Below are 18,883 nucleotides of genomic sequence, written 5' to 3'. Positions count from 1 at the left end.
TATGAAAATTATGATCATTATCACCTGGTTGGTATAATTGGTTAATCATACACCTAACTATAATCCTACAAAATCCCTGACGCTGTGTAACTGTTTTGAAGGTAAAGGGCGGTCGCACCAAATATTGATCTGATTTAGATTTCTTTTTTGTTCAGTCACTTTGCTAATTGACAAAACTAAACTATTCTCACTATGCAGCATCTTTTTTATGCCTGCCTAAACCTTTTACATGGTACTGAATGCGCACATGGTCATAGCTGTTACTTGCTCCTGACAGCTTAGACACCTATTAATCAGTGTGCTGTCCAAACTAGATGGACGATGCACATTCAAGGGCATTGCATGCCCTATTTCTCATCAGTGAAATGCACCGGAATAGAACATGCCATGAGGTTTTTTTCATGTGTGTTAAAAAAAAAAAGTCCATGTATGTAGCTGCAAAGACTATAAGGGGGCCGCACACTGTTCGTGGAATTAAGCAACCAGCACCCGGCCTCAAAATACGACGGTGTACAGAAAACAACGCATTGGGGTGGATTTGCCAATGCTGTCCCACAATTACACAGTGTAAACTTTCAGTAAGTATGATTGTCCTCGGCTATGTGCAACTTGTGTGGTCACACAGGGTGCTGGCCACTAGCTTGTTGTGGCACCAGGCGGATGTAAGCTGGGGTGAATCGTCCCTCTTAAATCCGTCTACTCAGAGAAATTTCTTACTCCATGTGGCAGCATCTTGTAGTGCTACATGAATCATCCTCTTGGCTCCATCTCTTCCCCTCTGATCGTCCGCTAAAAGACCATTGGCACCCTCACAACACAATTGCTTGCTACTGTATTTATGTTATGAGCTTGATCCTGGTATTGTATCTACATACTGAGCACAGGCTACTGCCATCTAACCTAAGGTTGGCATTGGAGGTAAGTGACCTGTTCTCATCACTTTTTATCATAAGTGTGATCCTGTGTTAGGGCCCTTTTACACGGGCCGATTCGTCATTCAGATTCCTGCGTCTAGCATGCACAGAACCAATGACAAACGAATTAGTTCTCTTATCGTTCGTTGTTCAGTTTATGCATGCATAAAAACTGAACAACGATTGGCCCGTGTAAACAGGCAGTTGTTCAGTTTTCCATTTATGAATGACTGCCTGTTTACTGTGAATGGAGGCAGGCGGACTGGAAGGATCCCTGGCCCGCTCTGCCGCCATTCGCTGAGCGATGATTGCTCCTGTGTAAAAGCAAAGGAACGATCATCGCCGGGACGGCCTTTTGGGTATCGGCGCCCGACAGGTCACCATGTGTAAAAGGCCCCCTATGCTCCTCCACCGTTATAATGGACAAGTTACCTTTCATTATAGTCCTACCCTTGGATGTCAATGAGATGATTGTTGATCCTGTCCCTAGTATACAGCACAAGCTGAAAAGTGACACACGTGGGATGATAAATTTGATGCAAGGCAGGAAATGTCAGCCATGTGACTGTTCAGACGACAATGTGAAAACTTTAGAATTACAGGATGTAAAAAAATTAATAAAAGATAATGACAGGGAAATAAAAAAAAACAAAAACAATTTTTGAAAATTATGAAAAATTCATTTAAACAATAGGCGGGTTTCTGATGATAACATTGACTTCAAAAAGCTTTGATAACCCAACTGAAGATAGGACATTATGCAGAAACACCATTCATATAGTGGGGAGGAGTCGGCTTAATGGTATAATGATAAATCTGATATCAGCACTTGTTGGTGATGGGATTACGTTGAGTTGATCGGTACATCTCCGCTTTGCCCATCTCATATGCCAGCTGTAACTTTTGAAGTCCTCTTGCCATGAAAGCTGCCTGCTCGTCACCTCCAAACTCTACAATCCATTGCCTCAGCTGTGGATCAGGATGATATGGATTATTATATCCTCCGCTAGTGGTACCAGTGTCTGTAGATAGGAAACCAGACAGAGGAAGTGCAGGAAGATGAGGGACAGAGGACGCCTTCTCTTCTAGACACAAGGAGAGATACAATGTAAGGATCCTAGTACATGGCTACAGGTCATCGCTGGCCTGGACCTGGACTTGCAACTTGGAACTATAGCAAGCCAGATGCAGTGTGACAATTAGTGGAAAATCACAAACATTACCTGCAGCCTCCAATGCCTAAAAGTAATTTTGCACACATCTCCAGGTAATTTTTAAAGAGACTATACAACCAGAAAGAACATGTGAAATACATTTTAGAAGACTTTTTTTAAAGACCAAAGGTGAATCTTCCATTGCATGTTATGGATTTGGACTTTGGCACTAAACCTAGAAACAAATGAGAAAAGATTGCAGTAACTTGTGCAAACTTCTGAAACAAATGGGTGTGTAGTAGAGATGAGCGAACGTACTCGTTTAGGGCGATTTCGCAATCGAGCACCGCTTTTTTCGAGTAACCGACTACTCGGGCGAAAAGATTCGGGGGGGCGCCAGAGGGCGGCGTGATGGAGCGGGTGGGTAGCAGTGTGGAACAGGGGGGAGCTCTCTCTCTCCTCCCCCACTCCCCTCTGCAACCTCCTGCGCCCCCGAATCTTTTCACTCGAGTAGTCAGTTACTCGAAAAAAGCAGTGCTCGATTGCGAAATCGCCCTAAACAAGTACGTTCGCTCATCTCTAGTGTGTAGAGATCTGACAGAGGAGCCGAGCTCTATAACACTTTGACTTTGTTCAGGTATCGGATCTTAAAAGGCTTTACCGGGCAAAAACTACTGGATGACCTATCCACAGAGGTGGGCTTCAATCCCAATGAAATCAATGGGAACGGAAGAGTATTACACTACCAGCTCTTTGACTTCCAACACTGGGGTCAGGCGCGGAAGTATAATACCCGCTTCAGTTCCCATTGATTTCAACGTGGTTGATGCCTGCTATGGCGCTTCCACTCCCATCACTGATGACAATGTCCAGCCCCCTGCAATGACAGCGGCACTTCCCCAGCAATTAACTATTAATGACCTATCCCGAGAATAGGTCATCAGTTTTTGCCCAGAAAACCCCTTTAACTAAGGGGCAGTGCTTAGATTTCCTAAAATCCAGGAAATTGTCCAGGACTTTTACTATTAATGACCAATCCTCAGGATAGGTCATCAATAGCTGATCAGCGGGGATCTGCCACTCGGCATCCCGACGATCAGCTGATCCCCAAACCAGCTGTCAGTATGGACAGTGCTGGAAGTAGATAGTGCTGTTCTTATAGCAGCCCAGTTTAGTTTTAAAGGGAGCTGTGCCTGTAGTACCAAACTGGGCTGCTGTAAAAAGACAGCACTATTTGCCTAAAGTGCTGTCTGTACTCACATCAGAGCAGGGAAATAGCTGAGTATTGGGGGATCCCGAGCGGTGGACCCTATTCATCAACTCTGGATGACTTATCCCAAGGATTCGTCAAGTTATGCCCTATCCTCAGTACAGTAATTTGGGAAAACAACAGCAGGACATCTCTATTAACTTTTGTATGTGCCAAAATTGTGATTTTTCAGAATTTTATGGCACTTTCTCCAAAAGTGTGCGGTGTCTAGCTTTAGTGGGCATGGCGACACATGACCTCGCACATTTACTGTAATGTACATCAGAAATTGGCATATGTTATTGCAGAAACCTCTGCCACCTCGGAGCTGGCATACTGTAGGTTTTAGTCTGGCCGCACAGGGGTGCTGCCAGACTCCATAAATGTATTACGAGGGGCAAACCTCATAATACATTTGTAGCAGGAACGCCGCTGCATAGCTGACTTAGGCTGGTGTATAAACTGCAGGTCTAAGTAAATATGTCCCAGCATGCCTTAAGAGGGGTATAACAATAGGTAATGAAAAAGTAGTCCTGATGCCCGAAAGGGACCAAGTGTCCCATCTACTATACAGGAAACACCAGTATTATAAATGGCACATTGTAGGTGGGGGTCCCGTTACAGATATTGCATTGGGCCCCAGGAGCTTAAAATCTAGCCTCTAGAAAACTTATAACTGCTCTGATATCACCCTGTGTATATGATGTGGCTAAAGAATCAGTTCTCCAATATTAAAAGAAATCATTCATAAATTACCTGAAAACCTGGAGCTGCAAGATGATGCGATGCCTTGCATGATGCTGGATGGCTTACTATTACGTGAAGCTAGAATTCTGGAATGCGGAAGCTAAAAAAAGAGAAACATTTAATCAATTTCAATGTGGTTGAAATATTGCAGTTTTTACACTGGCCACTAGAGCACATACAATAACCTGATACTTCCAATTTACTGCAGCATACAGTCTAGACTACAAAGCTAAAAAGTAACAGTGTCATTAGAGTCATCTCATTATTCTAGAGGGTGGGCGATATAATAACAGCTGTATTGTAATGTTGGAGCCCTAGATAAGGGTATGCTCACATCTGTGGTGAAGGCTCCGTTTGGCGCTTCTGGTGCAGATCTGGCATAAAATCAATAACACAACATGCCGCACTATTTCATTCAGTAAAATACGGGTGAGCTGGACGGACAGCATTATAGTCAGTAGAGTTTGTCTGGTGCTGTTTGACACGTGTTATATCCAGCGATTCCATTTTACCCCTTGTTTGGATCCTGTGATAGAGCAAAAGCAAGGATAAAAATATGGAAGTGGAGATGTGAAAGTGGCCAAAGGCAGGGCGATATAACACTACACACATATAAGACTCTGTATACAGCTCTCCTGCCACTCCTTGGTCTCTGGGCGTGGGGCCGTACTCCATCACTTCTTGGGGGACTTTTCCATCCATTAAAGCAGTCGCCCAGTAATTTAAAAAAATGGCTACTGTCCATCATCTTTGGAAACCCATCCTAGGACTGGAGAAAATATCTCTAGTCTTTAGGGAATGTGGTTGGTGCGGGGCCATTGGTGGGGGCAGACACTACTGCTACACTGTCCAGTCTCGTTAGGCTGAATGGTAAGCCTGGCAGGAACCATCTCTGTGACATTAGCCACTGCCCACTGTCCTACCCTGTCTGTTTCCTACTCTAGTATAAAGATGCATTCTGCCGTCTTAGAAGGGATTTCCACAGACTGCGTGGGTGGTGGCTTGTTGAATTCCTGGACATCCACTTTAACCCCTTTAGTGGCACGCCCGGAAAATCTCCGGGGCTTGCTGCACTGACCATGCAGTTAAACTCCGGAAGGTTTTCGTGGACAGTTCTAGTGCTGAAATATGCAGATCACTGAGCCGTGATCTGAAATCTTCTGGGGTTTTTACTGCATACCCAGTGCAGCAAGCCGCGGAGATTTCCCTGCCATAATACCAACTGTCAAAGTAGTACGGTACTGTCAAATACTTGCGAGAATAAATTGCATTGTTGACTCATTTAAAAAAAAAAAAAAAAAGCCCAGTGAGGCATGAGATGGTAATAATAAACCTGACACCGAAGGGGTTAACCCCCATTTTATTGCAGTTGCCATAAAGCGAACACATCCTGCTACACAGTCTATACAGACAAAACAGGAAGGAACTGTGTGCTTCCAATATGGCCGCCCTAAAAATATTTTAAAATTAAAAATAAATAGCTACAACATTTAAAATTGGAACGTACACATCCTGCCTAATAACTGCACAGTGCAAACTTAGACTAGACACTCTTAACACGTGCCAATTTATCACAGTAGCTCTGCTGGATGATAAATCTGCAGCATCTTTAAACTGTCTAGTCCAACTTTATGCCTCCTATTAGTTGGCGGAGTTTTATGACAGATTTGGTATCAACATTTTGGTGCAAAAAGTCACATTCAGACCACACCCATTCCCTACAAAGCCACGCCCTTCCGATAAACTACGCCCCTCTTCGGACCTGAAGCTGAGCAGTATCCTTGCCCAGTGTCCTGGTTTTGTGTCTTCCTTTTGGCCTCTTTTTGTTGTTTTTAGCACAGTAGTAGGGAAGGCGGTGCGTCTGGTCCAACGGATGCATCTTCAGAACGTCCGGTATGGAGTTAGTAGAACTTGAGGACATGCACGCTCTGCAGGCAGCACAGGTCTGGGGTCGGAGACGTTGCTCTAAATGCCGGGATACAGACAAATGGCTCAGGGTGCTGGCGTCACTACAAGACAGGGAAGAACGGTATATAATAGTATCACATGCTTCTGAATCCTTTCATCTATGCGTAAGCTTATAACCACAATTAAATACACAATGGCAGCTCTTCCCACTCCTCTGCTAGTATCACAGTGCCAGTCCAGCATGTGTCATGTCTGACAGACTGGTTGCTAGGGATACACTACTTAACAACCACTGTCTTTTCAATAGCAACGTTGTGCAGCAGATCCCTAGCAACTAGTTGGTTTCAACTTACTCCGTTCAAGACAGAATCAACACGATCTCAGGGAAGGGGTTAGGGTCTGTTCACACGGTGGAAGGTGTTTGCGTGGATTCTGATACAATTTTTGCCACGGAAACCAAATGAAGGCAAGTCCAGACTGCAGCAATTTAAAAGTGCAAACCCATGGCAGAGATCCGAGGGTCAGCCTTCAGTCTCTGTCCTGGGGTCGCCGGGAGATTTTTTTTTAATGGAAAATTTTTGTTTTGTAAACGAGGCTTAAGACTCACATTGCTTTATAGGTATGCGTAGGGAGTAACTCCCCATCTGTACCTCCAATGTATAGGCACAGGACCCCACTGTAAAAGGCCATATACTGCACGGTATACGATTTTTTTCCTGCATGCCTCGCCATGGATACTGCATGGCCTACTATGTAAGGGCTTGTTCACATTAGCATTTCACTTTAATGAAACTGATAGAAACATAGAATTAAGATGGAACCAAATGAAAAGCATAGTTTCTGCTTTTTTAACAAATCTGGTAGACAGATTTGAAAAAAAAAGTTAAAAACGGACTATTTCTATCAGATTGTTTCAGTTTCGTTTACAACCGTTTTAACGGCTCCATTTTGTCTTCTCTTGTCTTTCATTCCTTTTGCGCATGCTCATTCAAAAACAGACAACAAAACCAAACGGAAACCTTTCCATTCAGCTCCGTCACCCATTGACTAGAAAAGAAAACAAAACAGGTCTTTTCTATTTGCTTTTTTAAAGCGTAAAAAACGTGCAGTCGGTGCACAGAAGACAAAGCCGAAATCAATGGGTAGTAAAACGGAACAGTTTTTTCCTGTTTTGGAGCTACTCTGACAAAACAACAGAACGGAAAATAAATGCGCTGATGTGAACGAGCCCTTGGAGAAAATAAAAAAGGACACACACCAATGCATACTGGCCTGGTGAGCGCTAGGAGGACACTCTATAGGGTCAGTGGGGCCTATCATCTTTCAAAGAGCCTCTCAAAATTGCGCGCTGTTGTTGTGGACTTTCCTGGATCGGGGGTGTTGGGTCACACATGATCTAGGGTGGCAGCTGTCGACCGGAGGATATGATGGGGGCCGGTAAGTCAGCTGCGTACATACAGCGCCCGTCACTCACCTGTGTGTGTGACTTATCACATGTTTAGTTTCCGTCTTCCGGAATTTTCTGGAATGATCTGACCCATAACATTTCAGGAGTTGCTCAACCGATGTCCGATGAGGGTGCAAATGTTTCAAGCCTTCCTCTTTCTTTGACATTCCTGCCGATAAAACAAGAAAGAGTCTAAAGTATCTACAACATACGGTACGCCACCGCACAGTATAGTAATAAACGTAGTCATCATGGACCCAACGGTAATTAACGATCTGATGGTAGAGGCCAAGTGTTCGCACCCAAACGATCGGTTTCAACTTGAGATGAGCGAGTATACTCTCTAAGGCACATTACTCGAGCGAGTAGTGCCTTAGCCGAGTATCTCGACGCTCGTCTCTAAAGATTCGGGGAGCGTCAGGAAGCAGCGGGGGAGAGCGGGGAAGACAGAGGGGAGATCTCTCTCTCCCTCTCTGCAACTCACCTGTCACCCGCGCCGGCCCCCGAATCTTTAGAGATGAGCGGGGAGATACTCGGCTAAGGCACTACTCGCTCGAGTAATGTGCCTTAGCGAGTATACTCGCTCATCTCTAGTTATAACCAAAAGAAACCTGTGCCGTTATGGTTTGGAAGTATAATGAGCAACACAATACATGCGTGCAATGCTGGGGAATATGCGCAGCACGCCCTGTATGGGTTTTTTAAGCAAAAAACACCTCGCATTGGTGAAGTTCCCATCCTCTTGACGAGATTCACGCGCGATAGAGGAACAAAAGGGTTTCCCATTCATCTCAATGGGAAACATCACATCGCACTCACACGGCATGTGAGGCTTTAAAGGTTCTATTGGGATCAATGCATTCTGATGAACGTGAAAAAAATAGGACAAGCCGCGTTTGTATACGACTCCATGCAAAAGAATTAGGTTTATATTCATGCAAAATTTGTGAGTCTTGTGAGATGCAGAAATCTCGCAAGAATTTCTCGGCTGTGTGAAAGCGGCCCAATTCTACGGAAAAAAACGGGCCACCATTTTTTTTAATACACGAGAGAAAGAAAAAAAAAAGGAGTGATAACACACAAATATTGTATGTATATATATATATATATATATATTGTACATGCGATGCATATGTATATCACACAGACATATGCATGCATTAAAATTGATCCTTTTTTTTATTCCTTAGGCCTCATGTCCACGGGCTTAAAATCTGCAGCGTTTTTCCCGCACGCGGATTCGCGCCGCATAGGGATGCATTGGACACCCGCAGGTAGTTAAATACCTGCGGATGTCATTTTTCCCGTCAGGCGAGGATCCGCGTGCGGGAAAAAAAATAGACATGCTCCATTTTCGTGCGGGTCTCCCGCGGGGACGGCTCCTATTGAAGCCTATGGAAGTCGTCCGGATCCGCGGGAGACCGGTACCAGAATTAAACTCACCTGTTCCAGACAATGCGCTTCTTCCCTTCTTTATGGCCGGATTTTCTTTCTTCAGCGTGGCACACCGCCGGGCCGAAGAACAAAGATCCGGCCGCAAAGGAAGGAAGATCCGCATCATCCGGAAAGGGCGAGTTTATTTTTATTTTTAGGCCTCATGTCCGCGGGGCAGGAGGGACCAGCTACAGATTCTATATGAAGAATCCGCGGCGGGCCTCATTTTAGGCCTCATGGCCACGGGCGGGTCGGATTCCGAGTGCAAAAACTTGCAGTGGAATCAGACCGGGAGTCCCCCGGAGACCCTATACTGACCTGTCCGGATCGACCACGAGTGTCTCGGCCGGTAAGCGTGCGCAGTGCAGCGCATGACACGCTTGGCTGTGACGCAGATTACTGCGATACTTTTGCAGTGCTCACAGCAGAAGTATCGCGGGACGGACGGCTTTCATTGACTGCAATGGAAGCTGTCTGTGTGATTTCTGCTCATGGGCAGGGAAAAATCGTTTAGCACAGCATTTCTTTGGACAGTCATCTCTGTGGAGTTTGCGGTGGGTGTCTGATCACGAATTCCGCAGCGATAATCCGTCCGTGGGCATACGGCCTTACGCACTCCATTCGGACACGCTTGTATGAGAGTACCGGTACATGGGAGTCATTCAGTGAACGGGGATATGGGAGTCATTCAGTGAACAGGGATGGAGCGGGCCGAGGAGCTCTTCAAAGATGGAACGATTCCTGTTCACCTTTAGGCTCAGCTCACATCTTGTTTTTGTATGCTTGGCATTCGCACTGGCAAACACATTAGACCCCATATGCCAGGCGGATATACCCACTGTATAGTCTCCTGGGCGATGTATACCACTGGAGGCTATATGTTACAGTCTACTGGCGGCTCATGACACCAAACCACCCCCACAGAGGGCCGACGTAATACTGTACCACATTTGCCACTATGACAAGACTGTACAGCGCCCCCACATGACGGTGCCACACATCTACCACACACTCCACTGCAATAACATTCGGCCCCATTCATGAAAACTGTCTAAAAGGAAAATCGTCTTTGTTGCCCCTAGCAACCAATCACAGCGCAGCTCTCATTTTACCCCAGCAGCTTCAAAAACGAAAGATGAGTTTTGATTGGTTGCTAGGGGCAACAAAGACAGTTGCTCTTTTAGGCTGTATTGACATGGGCGAGTGCGATGTAGGTCGGTGAAAACATTGCATCGCCTGCGAGCTCACTGCGATTTTCATGCGCGTATGATACGCTTTGGTGTTAAAACCGTGTGTTTTGCATCAGATTTACATGCATTATTTACTTGCATATACAACGCGCTCCCAATTGTAAAAGGGCTTTTAAAAACGTATTGCACACACGTGCGAATGTGATGCATTTTTTTAACGCTCACACTGAAAATAATGGGCGAATCTCGAACAAGAATTGCACAAAAATAGGTCATTGCGCGATTTTTTAAACTCGGACTATTAATCAAGAGCGCGTTCACACGGGCGTACGGGGTTCTGATCACGTAATATGAAGGGTATTTATGGGAGTGAAAAATCGCATATTTCCTGTGTATTGCAAGCCCTTCTGCACACATAAACACGCGGCATATTTCCATGCGCAAAAAAAACTAAACACATAAGCGCCCATCGTATATGGGCCAATACACAGGTTTTTTGTGTACTTACTGCGGTCTATTGACTTCAATGGCGTATTTCAGCGTGTAATACGCACCAATAGAGGACCTGCGGAGTAAAGACGCCCGCAGAATAAGCCCCGAGGGAAGAATCGCTTGTCTGAATGAATGTTTTTTCCCGTGCGAAACCTCGCAATCGTACGGAACTCACATGGAAACATTGTCCATGTGAACACACCCTGCTTCACGCGGACGTATTTGTGCGCACAATGCGTAGTGAGTAGAACGCAGTGACTCCAATGGGTTAGTTCACATGCACGTATTTTGCGCGTGCATTTTCGGCTGCGTAAAAAAAATAAGATAGAACATGCGCTCTTTTTCTTCGCGGTCCCCGTAGAGGCCAATGAAAATGCAGGAAACACTACATGATTGCGCTTGTTTGCCGCGCACAAATGAACATGGCTTGCGGGCATAAAAAGTACAGTAATGCACGCCGATACATGCGCAAAAAGCCTCGCATATAGTGCAAAAAAGTTGCGCTAAGGCGTGCACAATTGCGCTTATGTCCGTGTGAAGGAGCCCTTAGACAGTTTTCATAAATGAGGTCATTTTAGCACCGCCACCCAGAAATCGGCGCTAATTTGGAGGGCAGGAAGTTTTGCGCACGCTGCAAGGGTTAAGGTCGCTGCCGGACAGGTACCGCCTCTGCTACAATCTGGACCTCAGAAATGTCCGCAGTGGTGGGCCAACCTGCCAGCGTTTGGATCCACATTACTTCTCCCTGTTGTACAACAAATCCAAGCATGCTCTTCCAGCTCCAAGCAGAGCATTCTGGGACTTGTAGTCCTTAATAGGAAGTTCCTGAAATGCAAGTGTTGATCCTACCTGTTATGTGACCTCTGCAGCCATGACAGCCACATTGTCTCCTCTCCCAGTACCATGCCCAACCCCTCCCCCCAGTGGTGACCACCTACCTCTGCTAGGGGTAGGGGTGGGTGTGGGAAATGCAGCGCAATGCAGTGCAGAAGGCGGGCAATGGGGAGGGGGGGGGCTCATAGTAATAACTACAACTCCCATAATTCCCTGTGTAGCCTGAGTATCTCACTAATAGGCAGAGATTTCTGGGAAATGTAGTCCAGACTCATGTGACTTATTTCCGAGCCGTGGTGGGGGCAGGAGGCACTCTGTTACGTTCACATCCATGAAAACTGTATTTTCCTCACTAACCAGTTACATTAAATAACAGTTCGGTATTTTCAGGGAAATGACCATAAAGGGTTGGGGTTTCTGTCAACTTATTTCAAAAATGGGTAGTTTGAGGGTGTTTTGGGACTAGGTTTAAATGTCCTGAATTATGTTGGCGACTATGGAATTAATCCTGAACCGCTGGCCAACAATGACTATGAATAGTGAAACGTCCTATCGGCACTATTAATAGGCTTATGTGTCATGCAGAACACCAGCAAAGCTGCGTGACAACAAGTATGGCCACCGTTACGCCCCACCCAGCTCTCCCGCACTCCTGAATGGCTGAAGGCTTATTCACATTAGCGGTTTTGATTTCTGCTTCGCATTTCTGTCAGAGTAGCTGCAAAACGGAAAAATAAACTTCCATCTTAAGTTTTTTCATGGGAACAATAGCGCAGCTGTCTGCACTATTAGGCTGGGTTCACACGGGACGGATTTCCAGCGGAATTTTCGCGGATTGGCCGCACCGAAAATCTGTGAGAATTCCGCTGGAAAACCGCAGCTGCAGGCTTTGGAGCGGCTTCGCCGCCTGCACTTCCCCTGCGGCCATCTCTCCTCATAGAGAGGAGACAGGCCACTGCGGAGAAAAAAAAAGGAATTGACATCCTGCGTCTTTAATTTCCGCTCCACATGGCCATTTCCACATGGTTTGGCCGCAACAGATTGGTCCCAGCATGTGGACGAGATTTTTGCAAATTCTCGTCCACTTTGCTGGAAATCCTGGGATTAGGAGCTAATTCACACGCGATTTTTCCTGTGGACCCATAGTGTAGGGGCCCGTATTTGGGCACATACTTCAATGCTCTACTGTCCTCCGCATTTCGGTGGCGCTAAAAAACCAAAACGCAGCATGTTCAATTCTCCTGTGCACCAAAAGTCCTCATAGATGTCAATGGGGGTGCGCAAATGTGTACGCAATACACTGGGATATGCGTGGAACTCATTAGTCTAATTAGCTATTTCTATTGGTGCGTAGTTTTTTTCCGCGCACAAATGAACACACCTTTTGGGCGCAAAAAATGCAGTAAAATACACCGATGCGCGAGCAGAACACCATAATTTAGTCTGCAAGTATTCAGCACTCAGTCAGAGGGGCCTAATAGAGTTTGAATAATTGCTTTTTTTAAAAAAACCAAAAACAAACGGAAGTCGCACGGAACATGGTTCGTTTTTTCACTGACCAAGATTGCAGTTGCCCGTGTGAATACAGCTTTATTTCCATCTGAGGGCTTAAAAACATGGGTGCATGAGCAAATATGTCTTATACGTTGCCGCATTACTAGACAGATTCACCATTCAGGCCTCCGGGAAAGCTGGGTGCTGAATACAAATTTCACAATCTGGGGAAAAGGGTGATTTTTTTTTTTAACCCAATTCAACAGAAGGACAAAATTTGGTGTTCTGACTGTTGGCACCCATCCTGGTGTAGTGGAAATCTCCGTGAATAACGATCGCCGGACGTCTCAATGAGCGCCATTGTTTGCGAGACATCTGCTTGTCTCCATTTCAGCCTCTGACTGCACATAATCCTGGAATGCTCCGCTGTGACTTGTAGCATCTTGAGTTACTTGCGCCACCTACTGGTTTAGTGTATAATAATACTTCTTCAAACGTTACAGACGTTCTCTCGCAGCGCCGTTTTACCAAGTGTCAACTCAACGAGACGTTTGTTGTTATACATCAGTGGTGACATAAGATGCATTCTGTTCACGGACGCTGGAAAGAGTCTATTGTTACGGATGGTTCAGGAACGTTCGGACACTTGGCGGTAGCGTGCAATGCAAATTTTCCTTTACGCCTTTATTTACTTGCTTAAGGCCCCCTGCACATGGGCGAATTTGCATTGCGGAATTCGGACCATGTGCCCGCCTCCGAATTCCACAGCAAATACTACCCATAAACATGCTATTGGAAAAAAAAGTAGCTTTTACCTCTACACGAGCGGAAATCAATAGCGGAGGAAAAATCACAACGTGTTCTATTTTATATAATACAATTCAGGGCAGCACTACTCCACTCAACCCACAGGGTGGGACCAACCTTGTGCACGCCACAAAAGGGATCCGGATCCTGAGACCCCAAAGTAGTGCAAGCAGAAGAGAAGAATTTGTGGCAGCAAGCAGCGATGCAGTAAAAAACTTCTTCCTTTATTACTCCATACACATACGACGTTTCGATCAACACAGTGTTCTATTTTTGCGGAGATTCCGCGTGGACGGCTTTCAAAGACGTCTAATCCGCGGCCCTTCAGCAATGACATTGCGCATGTCCGAATGGAAACACTAGGCATGTGAATGAAAGTATTAAGCGCTGGCACGTGCGGATCAGCCTGTTTAGTGCCATCTCCAAACCTTCTTCACGCACAAATACGCTGTGTCGCCGCAAGCGTATTTACGCATATGTTTATCTGTAGAAGCCCTTACAAGGGCTCTCCGGGACTTTCACCTAGCCTCAGGATTGGCCAGTAGTTGGTAGGTGGGGTTCCCTGCCGATCAGCCGATGCTCAGGTCCACTGTCCGTGCAGACAGCGATGGGTTCGCTCACACTTCCTTTTTATGCGCATGCATTTCACACGTGCGGAATAAGACGCAGCATGCTCTACTTCTAAGTCTATAGGCTATGTGCAAATGCATGCACAAGGAGAAGCGCAGTACGCTGCGCAATTCTGTGGGACAATCTGGAAATCATTAGGCTAAATAGCCATTTAAAAGGGAGCGTGATTGTGTCCAAGATGACAGCTGTCCCTGTCTGGTACCATCATCTCTATCAAGTGCTGGCTGTGTCCTTGTCGAGGGCCACATAAAATAATGTGGCGAGCTGCAGTCAACCCACGGGTCGCCTTGGGTTTGACATGTGCTCTAGATATAAAACACATGCCAATTACATGTATGTGTATATATATATATATATATATATAGAATGAGAAGCATTTCTTTGAACTGTATCTATGTCTTTAATGTATTTTATGCACTGCCGGAGACCGTTCATGTCAGTGCAAGATACGCCTGCACTGTAATTTAAAAGGCTGTGCAGCCTTATTTAGTCCCTAATGTGTTGATACCCCCACAAATTTGCGCAATTGTGCAGTTTGGCCTGGGTTGTTTGCCTCTTGAATCGCAAACCTCTCTTTCGGAAATAGGCAACTCACGTGTGCAAACGCTTTTTTTTATATCTGGCACCTGCTGGCATTTATTTCATGTCACTGCACAGCAAACTTGTGGAACATACAATGTCCAGGATTCACAACCCACAGGTTCCCCATAACTAACCCCCACCCGAGGCGACTAGAGAGTGTCCTCCTCTTTCTGACGGGTAACGGGCTGAAACTGGTCCGTACCAGACCTCAGGCTCCAAGTTCCTTACAGCTGCTCCTACAGCCGGTCTCTTTCTGGCTAGCATTCAGCTTTTTTCCCCCTGAGTGTGGAAGGAACTGATCTTTTTATCTAGTTCCTGCTACACCCACGGGTGTTCTCTCACTTCTGAGGTTCCAGAATACCTGTCTATCCCCCTCTGCAGGCCATTCTGTATATTGCACTCCTACAGCAGGTATCGGGTTTGTATTTGCGCACCCCCATAGACTTCTATGGTGCGGTTGGTGCACACCAAAATTTAGAACATTGCATCAAGAATGATGAGTTCTATACTTTGCATATTGCTTGCGCAAACACACTTGTTTGAAGAGGTCCTTAAGGGCAAGCTCACACGGAGGTATGTGTAAAACACTTCGTTAAACGCTGCTGTGTGAGCCGGCGGTGTGCAGACATATCGATGCGTAGGTCAGTGAGATCTCACGCACACTGTCATGCGCAGTCTGACACACACACACACACGCACATATATGTATATATTTTAATTACCGTTTTTGTCACTTAGCAAATTGCGTATAAACACTGTTCAGCGTTTATTATGCGCCTATAGAGAACAGGGCTCTATCGCTCGTAATACGGGGTGAAATAGAACATTCTGCGCTCTGATTTACGTGCGTATTATATGCAATAAAGAAACGCTAGTGTGAGTGGTTCGATGATAATAATCAATGTCTTCCATTGACTCCTATTAATTAACACGCATTAATATGCAATGACATTAGGCTTGTGTGAGCCTGCCTTTAGGCAAAAGTTCACTTTCACAGATCTGTAAGCGCCTGTCCTCAGTTATATCATAAGACCTGTTGCCATCTAGTGGCCGCCATATTGATTGCATGCCACTGCAATTGTTTTAGAGATACATTAGAGGAAAGACATCAGAATGACTCTTTTCAGAGCCCCGTACGTATGCTCTCCTATACAAGTCTATAGTAGGGCGCAGGTACGGGATTCGAAAAAGAGTCAGATTTTCCTTAGCTGCACGTTCTTTGCCGGGTGACAGCGCTGGATGGCAGGAGCGGGCGAGTATAAAACATACATCACCCGGCTCCCTGTCACCTCGCCTAACAGTACGATAACTTTGTTTATGGTGCCTTGGGGACGTGACTGGTTCCCTTTAATTCAATTTTGATTTATTCTAAACATTTTTTTTAAACAATTTTTGGTGTTTTGTATGACTATGCACAAAAAACAATTTCTAACTATTCCAGTTTTCACTCTATAATGGCTGCTAGTAGCATTCAAAGAAGAGAAGGAGCCCCATAATAAAGATAAAAATGGGCCCCTCAGTAAGGTGCTAGATGCAGGGTAACACCTATATATAGATAGCACACCTTTCACAGTAGGTGACGGTCACACCTCACCTCCTCCTCCTCCCTGCACAGGTCACAGAGCATGCCCAAAAAACTGCCATAGAAGTCAGTGAGAACCCTCCTGCCCATTTTGTTTATGGCCCATGAAGCTGCTGTAAAGCATATATTTTTAAATGCTGTCAACCGCAGATCAGGGAAAATGGTCGCCCCCCCCTAAAAAAATCTACAATCCGAAAATAAAAACAGATTAGAGAAGTAGAAAATAAATTAATATTTACTTACATTCTCTTTAGGATATTATTAATATTAGATCATTGGGGATCTGACTGCAGATTGAAGGTGCCACAGCTCTATACATCTTGTAGTGGCTATACTTGGTACTGCAGCTCAGTGCCTTTGACCAGAGTGGGACAGAGTTGTAATGAGCTGAAGTACCAGGAATATCCCGTGCTGGACCTGGTAAACAGTATGGAGCTTGACCCCCATGATCATACATCGATAGCCTGCCCTACGAATAGGCACCAATATCCTAGTCCTTAAATAAACCCTTTAACCCTTTGCGTGTATGCAGGAGATCTTGAGCCCTGCGCTAGAACAACTCTACAGATGTGAGATTAATCAGCACAGAATGAAGGCTGTTCTATCGGCAGTGGAGCGACGCAGGTAGCACAGTTGGTGGTACAGTTACCAAGGCAACTATTCGATGCCCGCGGAGTCTTGTGTATGGGTCCTGTTCTGCTTAATGCGACCCGTGCCCAGCACTCGTCTGGTATCATACCGTTGCTTTGGCAACTTTACCGCCTACCTGTGCCTCTCCACACCTCATCTAACATCTCAGGGAGGAAACCGCGTGGAAAGTGACGCGTTAAAATCAGGGCTAATTTGTGCTGTGCGATGGGCTGTAATAAGCGGGCATTGCGCAGTCTCTTAGGCCGCAGCACACGGGCCCTGGCAGCAGTGGCGTCCGTGCGTACCTGCTTTCTCTTTCTTCTTCCTGTAAGGGGGGTGGTCCACACGGCTCGCCGTCGGACATGCACAGTACAGATTTTTTTTTTAAAACTTGTGCTTTCCCCGTCAATTGTGGACGGACCGCGGGTCGGACGGCTTCTATTGACTTCAATGGAAGCCACCTGTGCGGACACCGTCGGAAAATGGAGCATGCTGCGATTTTTCATCAAAGAGCAGAAACCGCAATTTGTGTCCGCTCGTGTGCATAAAGAATCACTTCTGCATAGCATGATATGGGCTGTATTCGCCCGCTCTGTATTCCGCAGTTCTAATGCGCCCGTGTGCATTCAGCCTTAGGATGCTTTCACACGGGCCAGAATTAGCGGCACATTATGTACCCAAATCTCCACCTTAATCTGCCGCTGCGGATTCTGCACCAGAACCCACAAATCTCATTGTGCATTTTAGTGCAGAATTTTCTGCAGGACCGCAAGCATCCTGGCAGAATAATTGTGAAAGAGCCCTGGTCCTTTTTTAACCCCTTAATGCCACAAGATGTAAGTTTACATTTTGGCGGGGGGGGGGGGGGGGGGGGGGTATTTAATGCAACAGGAGGTAAACTTACATCCAGCTTCTCCCATCCCAATAATGCACCCCTCTCAGACTCTGGTAACGGGGTGACATCTCTTCTCTGCGTCATCAACAAGCTCTACACAAGTGGAAGAAGAGGACACACAAGGAGCCTCCGAGAGCCTTTTATAGTCTAAGGGAGGTTTCACACGGGTGATTGCGATATCGTTGCAAGAAAACTGCGGCAAAATCACGTTTGTTTATGCGATTTTTGAGCGTCAGTGTCGCATTTCCTTGCAAAAACATTGCTGCCGCGATTTTCTTGCGAGAAAGTCAATAGGAGTTTCTAATGTTAAAAACGCATCGCACGGCATGGAAATCGTAAGTTTGTGTGTTGGGATAAAAAGGAATCCCCATAGGGAAGCATGGGTGATAAAAAAAAATAAAAAATCACAAAATCTAAAAAGATCGGAAAGCATTGCAAATGTGAAGGAAACCACTGAATAGTACGGGTTTCATAATTCTCCATTCTTAGGCGCTCTCGCATCTCGGCCTTCGTGCAGAATTTTCTGCCGGACCGCAAATTCTGCCGCATGCTGGCAGAGCAATTCTGCCTGTGTGAAAGAGCCCTTAGACCATTTTTAACCCCTTAATGCCACAAGATGTAAATTTACCCTGGCAGGGGGGTATTTAACGCAACAGGACGTAAGCTTACAACCAACTTCTCCCATCCCAATAATGCGCCCCTCTCAGACTCTGGTAATGGGGTGACATGTCTTCTCTGCGTCGTAGAGGCGTCTAGTGGTCAACAAGCTCCACACAAGCAGAAGAAGAGGTCACTACATACAAGGAGCCTCCGAGAGCCTCTTATAGGCCAAGGGGGAACCACTTTTAGGTCCTCAGATGACAAGACTGTTCATCTAATCACCACAACTCTCAT

General features: G+C 45.8%; 1 protein-coding gene across 3 annotated transcripts; it reads right to left on the bottom strand.

Annotated features, from left to right (window-relative positions):
• Positions 1-1,582: 1,582 nt before the first annotated feature.
• Positions 1,583-11,489, bottom strand: LOC136578413 (uncharacterized). Of its 3 annotated transcripts, none has more exons than XM_066578469.1 (5): positions 11,385-11,489; positions 7,447-7,588; positions 5,827-6,073; positions 4,074-4,164; positions 1,583-2,303 (listed from the first exon to the last, which is right to left on the bottom strand). In XM_066578469.1, exons 2-5 carry the CDS (start codon positions 7,584-7,586, stop codon positions 2,245-2,247), a joined length of 537 nt encoding a protein of 178 aa, XP_066434566.1. In that variant the 5' UTR covers positions 7,587-7,588; positions 11,385-11,489; the 3' UTR covers positions 1,583-2,244. The 3 variants fall into 3 exon arrangements, with proteins under 3 accessions (XP_066434566.1, XP_066434565.1, XP_066434564.1); XM_066578468.1 differs by having other exon boundaries at positions 1,584-1,996; XM_066578467.1 differs by having other exon boundaries at positions 1,585-1,999.
• Between the last annotated feature and the right edge of the window lie 7,394 nt (positions 11,490-18,883).

This window comes from Eleutherodactylus coqui, chromosome 9, assembly GCF_035609145.1.
Source record: "Eleutherodactylus coqui strain aEleCoq1 chromosome 9, aEleCoq1.hap1, whole genome shotgun sequence".
Classification (NCBI taxonomy): Eukaryota; Metazoa; Chordata; class Amphibia; order Anura; family Eleutherodactylidae; genus Eleutherodactylus; species Eleutherodactylus coqui.
Note: the sequence above shows the minus strand (reverse complement) of the source record. Positions and strands in the feature narration are given on the sequence as shown.